The sequence below is a fragment of the Macrosteles quadrilineatus genome, unplaced genomic scaffold, assembly GCF_028750875.1.
Source record: "Macrosteles quadrilineatus isolate MER2022 unplaced genomic scaffold, UCM_ALF_1.0 Scaffold_9__3_contigs__length_116548681, whole genome shotgun sequence".
Classification (NCBI taxonomy): Eukaryota; Metazoa; Arthropoda; class Insecta; order Hemiptera; family Cicadellidae; genus Macrosteles; species Macrosteles quadrilineatus.
The window spans coordinates 85,912,689-85,923,757 of NW_026542602.1; the positions used below are offsets into that span (position 1 = coordinate 85,912,689).

Consider the following 11,069-nt stretch of genomic DNA (forward strand, 5'->3'; position numbering starts at 1 on the left):
CATTGGTTTTGTTAGGGAAATCCGGAAAGTCATCATTATTTAGAGTAGATTCATTTACGCCTACACTCTTCACGCTTTTAGATGTTGTTAAAATCGTGCTAACATCATTTTCTCGCACTTTCGATTCCGTTGACGGTCGATTTGAACTACCGAAAGGATCAATCGGATGATTTGCGATAACTGAAGTTTTAGAACATAACCTCTCATGATTTTCAATATTTATAAGTCTATTGTTAATTTCTACATTATCACTTTTCACTTCACGGACCATTTTGACTACATCTTCAACAATTTTCCGAAGATCTGTATATTTTTCAGCTTCCACGTCTTGTTTCTTTCTTCATGTGCTGCAGTTTGCCGACACAGGCTTCACATATCCACTTCACAGTATCTTTTAAATCTACAATCTTCTTATAATCTTTGATTTCAACTCCTACACAGGCAATATGATGCCATTTGTCACAAAAACCATCACACTGCAAAGCTTTGTCATTGTCACTATCTTTTACTGAAATATTACAACTGGGACAACAGAGAACGTCTTCACCTGCCGCCATTGCCACAGCCACCTCCCTTAAAATGTTCCACAGCCACCCCTGTTAAATGTTCCCTTTAACAGGAAAGTACCTAGGACTCGACGTTCTGTACCCACGAGCACCTCCTCTTCCACATGCACAGTAGTCCTTGGAACAGTTCCTGGGATAACAGCTATTTGTGTAATAGCTTCACTGTAACTCTGTATTGGTCCTGATTAGATAGTTGTTTCATTCAACAGTTGCAGCAGTTGCAAGCAAACTGTGCTACTGTGCATTGTGGTTTTGGTTTTGTAAAGGAAAAGGTGTTTATTCTTTACTGTTTATTTACTTTTGACTTGAGCTGCTTGAAAAGGTGTTTTATGATTATGAAAATTAAAGTGCTGTGAGTGTGCTGAAGCTGATTTGAGGTATTGACAATTAAATGTTTTACGTGCATGAATTATTTATTAAGTTTTAAGTGTTCACTTAACCTATATTTTTCGGATTCCTCAAGAAAGAGGGTTAGGTTGAGTTGTGTTTGTGTTTGTGTATGAATTTGTTAGATTGCAGTTTTTGTAGTGGTAGGTCTAGGTTTATTTTAAGTAAGTTGGGCCTTTCAGTTGAGTTTAGGTCGAAGTTATTGCCTTTGAAATAGTTAAATTAATAACTTATCTATTTATAAGAGTAGGCCTAAGTTAGGCTCTAAATGTCAACTGGAATGTCGAATGTGTGTGTAGAATTTTTGTTGTGAAGTTTTAAGTGTAAGTAGTTTGTTATGAACTTTTGAGTGATTCAGTTTTAATAACTTAGAATGACGTCTCATGTGTGTGAACTGTGTGATAAGACATTCACTAAAAGGTTTTCTCTGAAGAGACATTATGATAATGTTCACAACGGATACAGCCCTAATGATGGAAACCCCAATTGTTCACAAACTGTTCAGTGTGCGATATGTAGTTCAGACCTTGGTAAGACAGCCAATTTAAAGTGTGAACTGTGTGATAAGACATTCACTAAAAGGTTTTCTCTGAAGAGACATTATGATAATGTTCACAACGGATACAGCCCTAATGATGGAAACCCCAATTGTTCACAAACTGTTCAGTGTGCGATATGTAGTTCAGACCTTGGTAAGACAGCCAATTTAAAGTGTGAACTGTGTGATAAGACATTCACTAAAAGGTTTTCTCTGAAGAGACATTATGATAATGTTCACAACGGATACAGCCCTAATGATGGAAACCCCAATTGTTCACAAACTGTTCAGTGTGCGATATGTAGTTCAGACCTTGGTAAGACAGCCAATTTAAATGAACACTTACTTTCTAAACATCAGATCAATGTTGAATCAGAGAAAATTACATTTACTAGTGAAGATGAATTTTTAAAGTGGAAGAAGTGTCATGAAGAAAGTGAAAAATCTCTGTTCATCAACAGGAGGGGTAGCTACCGAAGTAAAGACAAGAAAGTGACATACTATCAGTGTCATCGTTCGGGTAATTACCGAACGCACTTGTCTTCTGAGTGTCAGCGTAAACGATCCATGAAAATTCAGGGAACAAAGAAAATAAATAGTTACTGCCCTGCAAAAATGAAAGCTATTACTTCGATGATAAATGGAAGCGTTGAAGTGGAATTTTGTAAGACTCACGTAGGACATCAAGCTTTGTTAGCCCATTTGAGTATCCCTGATGATGAACGACAAACTATTGCAACCAAAATTGCCCAAAAAATCCCGTTTGATGCTATTATTGATGAGGTTCAGAAAACAGTTACTAAAGAGGTTACGAGGAGACATCTTCTGACAAAACAAGATCTGAGAAATATAGTGAGAGAATATAGTTTAGATAGTGAATGTGTACGGCATACAAATGATGCGATCAGTGTTGAAAAGTGGGTAGAGATGGAAATAGCTAGTGACAAGAACTCAGTCATAATGTACAAACCTCAGGGTCTTGATTCATCCGATTACCCTGAACTAACCAAAGACGACTTCATGCTGGGCATAATGACTGAAGCCCAAGCTGGCATGCTCAAGAAATATGAAAGAGATTGTATCTGCATTGATTCTACCCATGGAACTAATGCATATAAATTTGAAATGACGACTATCTTAGTGCTGGATGATATGCGTCAAGGATTTCCTTGCGCATTTTTGTTTTCAAACAGAAATGACCACATAGCTTTGGACTTGTTTCTAAATTCAGTAAAGAGCAAAGTTGGAGAAATCAAAGCAAAGGTACTTATGACAGACATGGCAGATGTATTCTATAATTCTTGGAAATCGACTATGGGAGATGTTGACATGAGATTATTCTGTTCATGGCACGTGCAGAGAGCTTGGCAGAGAAGACTGAACACGGATATTAAAGATTTGGACCTGCGGAAAGAAACATTAAAGAAAATGTACACTCTACAAAATGAAGTGGACGTGAAAAACTTTGAAAAGATTATGCCTGTGATTATCAGCGAGGTATGTCAATGTTCTGAAACAAAAGAATTTGGCTTGTATTTTAAGGAAAACTACGGCAAAAATTATAAATCATGGGCCTATTGCTATCGCAAAGGAGCAGGTATCAACACAAACATGCACCTTGAAAGACTTCATGGAATTTTCAAGCACCTGTACTTAGTGATGTGGGTCGGGTAAATACCCAGTGGGTAGGTAAATATAAATTGGGTATTTACCCGGGTTTTTACCCCAGGCCCGGGTAAATACCCAAAAACTGGGTATTTATAATTTTTATTAAAGTTAGAGAAGATTTAGATGTTTTTTTGCAATTATTACCCTGTAAGGATAGTAAAATGATGATAAAATGTGTTAAACAAAATTTCATATGGTCACTACTAGCATTTTACTTATGGGTATAATCGCCATAAATACCCAGGTCTGAGCATAAAGCATTATCGGCATAATACCCTGGTCGCATGGTTGCACTGGTCCTGACTCCTTATGATTTTGTAATTTCTATGATAGATAAATGAATTTATTTCATTGGAAGTGAAGAAAAATAATTTGTAAAGTAATAATTATTATTTAGAAAGAATGACAGGAAGATTTAACCTAGTAGTGACCTATGTGTAAACAACTTATGAAAATAATTAAAATTCAATCTGCAGGATATGGCAGGATTTAATAATATTTTTGTTCTAGATCTTTTGTTGGTATCAATGGTATCAAAATAAAAAAAAAACCTAAATTTATAAACTTGTGATACAAAACATTTGAATTTATAGCACAATAAATCTTTCAAAATTATATTAAGTTAGACCAAAAAACAGGAGTTACATTTTTTTAGTAGGTTTATCCAAATATATTATTGTTTCCAACTAAGCGGTAACACAGAAAAGTTAAATTACTTTTAGTATTCTGCCATTCTGTCTATGTCAATCAGGCTTAGGTCTGTCTAGCCTTCCAAGCCATTTATACAATAGAAATTTTAACTATCATAATTAAATAAAAGTAAAAGTAGGTTTAGGTTCACTATTTCTCTGATGAGGTGTTGTCTTGATTTCATTTCATAGGGAGTGTTTAGTTTCTAGCATTCTCAATCAAAGGTAGCATCACAGGCTTGTTTTATTACTGCACACCTGCACACCCAGCCTGTTTATGTTATGGTTATAAATTTATAAAATGATAAAAATTGAAATAGCCACAGCCTTTTTTAATATCCTATTTTTTAGTATGTTAAATTTAACTGATGTTACTCGATTTGAGACACGAAACCCCATGCTTATTAAGAAACTTTATGTATTATTTACAAAAAAAGTGCTAAATCATTAAATAAAAGGTACTATCAAAGCTTCAAGTTACTGTAAAAGGTGTTATAGGCTATCCTAATTTATCATGTAGTGATAACAATAACATATTTAGGGGTGAATATAAACAAATTTAAATTGATTTCATAAATACCCAAAATACCCGGGTATTTATGGATTTTGGGTATTTACCCGGAGGGTATTTACCCCGAGTTTTAAATACCCAGGTATTTTACATCACTACCTGTACTTGAAAGGTAAGATGGTAAAGCGCCTTGACATCACCCTACACGCTCTTCTAAGATTTGTAAATCGCAAGCTGTTTGATCGATTGATTGTTCTCCATAAAGGTAAGCTCACCCACCAACTTCGAACTATAAGAGACCGGCATAAAAAAGCTATGACACTAAGTTCCAAAGAGGTTATTTCGAATGATACAAATAATTGGCTTGTTTTCTCTTCAACATCTGACTGTGAAGTTTATACAGTGTCATTGAATGAAATTCAATGCGAAAACTGTCCTCTGATGTGTGAACATTGTAATGCATGCATTCACAAGTTTCAGTGCACTTGTATTGATGCTTGTGTTAAGTGGAACATGTGTAAACACATACATTTAGTTTGCTCTACACTTGATCACAACATACCGCCTGTGCCTTTGCACCCTGAATTGAATGGGCCACATCTGTCTCCTGAAAACAATGACAAAGAGGTAAGTGAAACTGAATTTGACAAAAATGAAACAAGCCTGATTCTTTCTACGGTAAGAAACCCTTCACAGAACAATGATGTAGAAACTATGAGAAATAAAGCAACAAACCACTTTTTTCCATTTTGAAAAGAGCAACTTCAGTTCAACAAATGGAAATTGTTGAAAGGACATTGAAATCGTTAGATCCTCAAATTGACGCTCTTAAAGAGAAAACATCCAGCTTATTTGTTCCCATTGATAACATTAATGTAAGAAAAAATATTGAGCCTCAAAGACAGTTCTCACTAAAAAAAAAAAGAACATCAATCGACTGAAACTGAAACCTACTGTTAAAGAGACTCATGAGATTAGAATTGCTGCACTACAGAAAGCTAATAGTAATATACAGTCTTTGGAAATGTCATCAGATTTGTTGTGAATACGTTAAGGGTAAAGGTAGAATAGGAGATGTTAGATTAGGCTACTGTAGGCTAGTTTAGATTAAGAGATTAATTAATTTATCAAGTTATCTTAATCAGGTAGGTAGGTAATCTTAGTCAGGTAGGTTTGTCTGGGCTAGATCAGGTTAAAATGAGATAATATGCAATTCCATCCTTTCTTGAACCATCCAACCCTATTAAGTTAGCCAAATGTAATCCAACCTTTCCTATTCTAACCTATTAAAAATAATAATAAGGTGATGTTAAGGTAACTACCTAACTTACGTGAAGTTTATAGGTTAGGTTATAGGTTTTCATACTTGATGCATCCAAGCAACCGGGCTGTAGTGATGCTGATGGTTTTTTAAAACCTAAACATTGTTAATACTAATTATATTGTAAATGTGCTGTTTAGGCTATATGAATTCAGCTGGTAATGGACATTTTAATGTCAGTTAGCCTACAACTTTTTTGAGATATGTAGTAAACAGCCTAGCCTATTTCTGTTAAAAAATTATCAATTCATTTTGGTTAGTAAATTTATTATTAAATAGATTAGGAAATTATTCATTGAAATATTCAATTTTCATATCTGAGTCTTAAACAGCACATATTTTAAGTTTCTGCCTTATTTATCCTCGTGGCCAGGTAGGCTACCGGGTATTGTATTCACACTTTTAATAGGGCCTAAGTTTAACTAATTCAATTGGAAAGCATTGTATGCCGTGAGCTGTGACTGCACTTGGGAGACCATCATCCGAGGGAAACCTTTGATGATGTACACGAGCTGCCTGGTGGCAAAGTGCGGTGCACGGCTTCAAAGTTTGAAACGATAGATAAGAATGTATGCCTATGTTACGCATAGCTGAGTTTTCAAATTAGGTGGTAGAACCTAGTTTATGCATGTATTCTTTATTTTAGTTGATTTTAATGCTTAATGCTTAAGAAATTTATGTATATATGTGAAATTCCTCTATCTTGTTTACAGAAGGATATGGAGAATCCTGGCGGGAATGCCTTATGACTGTTCGTTAATGGTTTGCCTAGACCTGCAATTTTTTCCTAGGAAGATATATGTCACTCAAAACAAATTTCTAAGAATATATTACGACTAAATAATTTCTTCGGAAAAGCATTTGAGATTAAAGAGGTGCTCTTCTGTCGTAGAGGTGATAACGACCACATAAGGTAATGTTATGTTGTAGGCTAGGTTATTTTTTACATAAACAATAATCTAACCTAACGTTAATTTATTTACCTACCTTGTTACCTGGCTACTCCCACCCTTTACCCGATCTTGTATTTTGTAATTTTTTTGGATGTTATACTAAATAACTTCTTGATCAGCTTTGTACGTGTTATTAAATTTATGGAAAGTAAATAAAAGTTACGTTTAATAACACTTAAAACATATATTTACCCTTATACTGTTAACTCACAAGATGGTAAATATACATAAAAGATGGATCGGCACTTACCGTACCATATTTTATGTACAGTATATCTACCGTCTTGTGAGTTAACAGTATAAGTGTAAATATATGTTATAAGTGTTATTAGATGTATCTTTTATTTACTTTCCGTTTTTATACCCTCCCCTCACCCCAATATTACTTTTTCTGACACTCTTTTATCCCTACATGTCTCTTTTATCTTTTACTTAGAAATACGCTTAAAAGTGACATAGACAATAGACAAATTTCTTTATTATTATTTCCTCCAAGAAATACAATAGGCCCTAGCGACCTGATTGTTTATATCTCCAATTAGTGAGGCAGACCTATTTTGAGTGCTTTGTTTGCATGGTTTTCCTTAGGCTAAGTTGTATATATTGACGATGCCCACTGCATTTGTACAATGCCTAAAAGAAAAGAAAACCCCATTTTATTACCTCTTGCTTCACAAATATTTTCTGGTCTTCTATCTTTATAAAAAATAATTTTATATGTTTCAAAGGAAAAAATTGCAAAGGATAAAGTCTAGGTAAACAATTACTGACTGTTCTTAATGCTTAAGAAAGAATTTGTTTGTAAAATTTCTCTTGTTCACAGAAAAAGGCTGCGGAAAATCATGACCAAATCCTGCTACGCTGTGACCGCCCTCCCCAGCCATCTTAGAGGGAGGGGGGAGGTGTGTTTAGTGGGTAGTCTGTTTCTGTTAGTCCCACACTACCCTTGCAGGAGCAAGGGTGTGCGTAAATGCATTCACACCTTCCTACCAAAAAAAAAAAAAAAAAAAAATGTATAGGGCCTATATATTTAATTAAAATATTTATTACTAGTCACAGTTAATTCAATTGTGGATTGTAAAGAGTGACGATAAATTAATAATTTAACTACCTTAATTAATGGGAGTAACAATTAATTATTAAAATAGGCCTACTCTTCAAGAAAACCTCCCCCCGCCAACCAAGCAAACCTGCCGACTAAGCGAATTTCCATCTGTCTAGATTGATTTTCAATCAAATCTATAACATTAGGTTCGAGTACTTAGGTTTGATGCTACAAGGAAACTAATAAAGTGTGTTTTTTAGTAAAATATTAATAGTGTGGTGCCACTACACTTAGCTTAGTATAAAATAAAAAAGAAATTGCCAAGTTTGATTAAAATATGTCCATAAACAAGCAAACAACAGTTTAAAATATTCTCCATAAGAATCACATGGGAATATAGTTTCCCATGTGAACAAGGAAGAAAATCAGGAAGTTTACAATTTGTTGAATGTTATCCGTTACCATTAACCGTACAAAAAAACTTTGATATATGTAGGCTACTAAGTAAATTATTTATTTTTTTTAAGCTCTTTAAAAGGGTCTAGAAAGAAATTGGGAATTTTTTATTTTGTGGGTCAAAAATCAGAAAAACTTTTATCCCATAAAAGCCCGTTCCCATGATCCGATCATGCTGGTTAGTAAACTCATTTAAGTTTATCCCACCTTTACAACTTCAAACCGAAATGTCATTAAAATTGGTGTTTTTGGCCTCTGGGGACATCAAAATGAAAAAGGAAATCGGTCCCGGGTCTAGGTCTTACCGTGCCACCTACATAGCTAACTTACTCCCCTATTGGGAAATTCGCCTAAAACACTGTGATGTAAACATAATTTCTAGCATAAAACATTTTACATATTCATAGATCTATTTACTATTTTTATTTTCCCCAATAAAAATAACCATTTTCGTAGTTACATTGTCCAAGTTGAATTTATTATCACGTAGGCGTAGACGTACTTCAAATTGGTACAGCTGCTGCTGTCGCTGTCAACTGTAACCACAACTTAAATTCATGGAATAATAACAGTTACAGCGGATAGCTGTGAGAAGCTAATACACATAGGAAGTAACAGTTACCCCGGAAAGTGTTCCAAGAGCTCTTGAGCTCTGTGGAGGCGAAGGTGCTCGTGGGTACAGAACTTCGAGTGTACCTAGGCCTATAATAGTAAACCGCCTATAATTTGTAACTTGAAAATTTGTACTTAGCCTCAGTTACCGGTACCCTTTTTTGTACTAAGTTGTAAGTTACATTATATATTCTTTTTGTTTTCACGATGCCTAACAAGTTAAACTTATTGCATTTGATGTGCATGTGCATTTTAATCAAGGGTTTCATTTCAACATCATGAAATGAAATGAAAAACATCATCACTCCCAGCAACGTTTAAGGTTACAGTAGCCTAGTCATATCATACACCAACCTATACAAGGTTTAGAAGTCTCGCTTAGCTGTTTAAAAAAATAACATTTCCAACAGTCATTGGGCTACGGTAGGTTAATGACTCAGAAAAGTTTGCACTAAGTTACTTTGTAATTTGTAATGACTACACCTCACAGCTCATTAATAAGTTAATACTAACCTAAGTATACTCTCACACATTAACTGTTCACCTAAAAAAAATACCCTCAAAGATGAGGAAATTTAAAGTACCTAGTCATTCGCATCGTCAATAGGCCTGAATCATGGCCTGATTTAGTAAAATTTATCAAGTTGACAAGCAATGCAAAGACAATTTTTAATTAGAGTTTTTTTTATTTCAGACCGTTACCTGAAGATATAGTGACCGGACAGTGGAACCTGTTGATAGTGAAGGACACGATAGCAAGGCTGAAGAATTATTTAATTCTTTGATACAAGAAGAGAGAAACGACAAGTTTTGTAAGTGTAGAACTTTTCAATACTAGTGTAAACCTAACTTAGGTCTCAAATTAACCCATTGACTTACAGTGGCGGATGCAGCCAGGGGGTGCCCCCCCCCCCCCCCCTGGACATAAATGTTTCACTATCGGGTTGGCCTAACACGTAATAAACTTGGCCTGGCATACACTCTTACCAAATAATTATTTATTTAACTGCCATAAATTGACAAATTTATGTAAGCTATTTTCCCTCATTAACTTACTTATCCCTCGAGCGGGCACTTGTGGAGTTTTCCTTCGCACTTGTAGTGTTCGTTAATATAAATATACATAATGGGTGTCGGCAGTCGTGTCCAGCTCTACACTTCACGCACCACATCCTGGGAATGCTCCTAAGCAATTTCTACCCCCGAATTCCACCTCATTTTGTTGTCAGCTGCAATTCAGTGACGCGGTGTCAGTTTGCGGAGGTTTACTCCGCGTGCGCCCTATCGCGTAAGTCCTTAGCGCAGAGTTTATTTCCTCATGCACTCTTGTCAAACTGTGTGTATATTTTATACATACAACATTATAAACTTGTTTAAATGTATTATTTAATTTATAATTATTATCAAATATATTTTGTTTGCATGTATATGTATAATTGCATTATTGCGGAACAAAACTCCGCAAGCGCCCTCTCTCGTAACATACCTTTATACTAGAAAATTGCTCAATATGTTAATTTGAAATATTACTTATATTAAGTTAAATAAATAATGTTATTAACAAAGAAGTTAGGTTTCTGATTAGGTTATTCAATACTAACATATAATATTTTGTTATAACAAGTAAAATGGGTAAAATTTATGCTATTTAGTGTTGCGGAATAAAACTCCGCATGTGCCCGCTCCCGTTTCGTTTTACTGGTGAAGCGCTCCTCGAGGGTTAACCCTGGAAGTGTATTCCACTTAAGTTGCTTTTATTTTCAGAAAGCAGCCGCTTTCGACTGAATAAAGGACATTTGCCTACTTCAGAATGTGTTGCGCTAGATCCATTTCAGTCCACATGACCCACTGACTTAGATTGAATTCGGTGTGGCCGTAAATTGATATTCTAAGCTTTATTCCATAACCTTGGTTGTTAAGATCACAGTGTACATAATTGCATAATCAATGATTCTGGCATTGACTTTAAACCACACGCATGTAGGCCTAATCTTTTCATCCTATTGTACATTTTGAAGCTCGTTTTGGTTGTGTTTCATAACAAAATTAATTTATATAAAACCCAATATTTGTAGTCAATGGTTTTGTATTAGTGAGGTTTGAGAGTGTTGACTAAATGTTTTTTTTTTAATTTAAAGGGAAATTATATTTTTTGTTCTTTATTCTTTTATTCAAAATACTATAACTTAGGCTAACTATAATGGTTTGGTAATGGATCACTTTATTTTGCTAAGGGCCGCTTTCCCCAAATCAAGTAAACTCTAGATTCACTTTCCCCAAAATAATAACTCAGTTTAAACTAGGTTTGAGTTAACCCTCCGGG

General features: G+C 34.8%; 1 protein-coding gene across 1 annotated transcript; it reads left to right on the forward strand.

Moving 5' to 3' along the window:
• Positions 1-1,326: 1,326 nt before the first annotated feature.
• Positions 1,327-3,165, forward strand: LOC129003611 (uncharacterized). The gene has a single exon (XM_054431909.1). The coding sequence runs from the start codon at positions 1,327-1,329 to the stop codon at positions 3,163-3,165; it is 1,839 nt and encodes a 612-aa protein (XP_054287884.1).
• The last annotated feature ends 7,904 nt before the right edge of the window (positions 3,166-11,069 follow it).

Coding starts and splice junctions, on each gene's coding strand:
- LOC129003611 (XM_054431909.1), top strand. CDS start 1,327: ATGACGTCTCATGTGTGTGAACTGTGTGATAAGACATTCACTAAAAGG.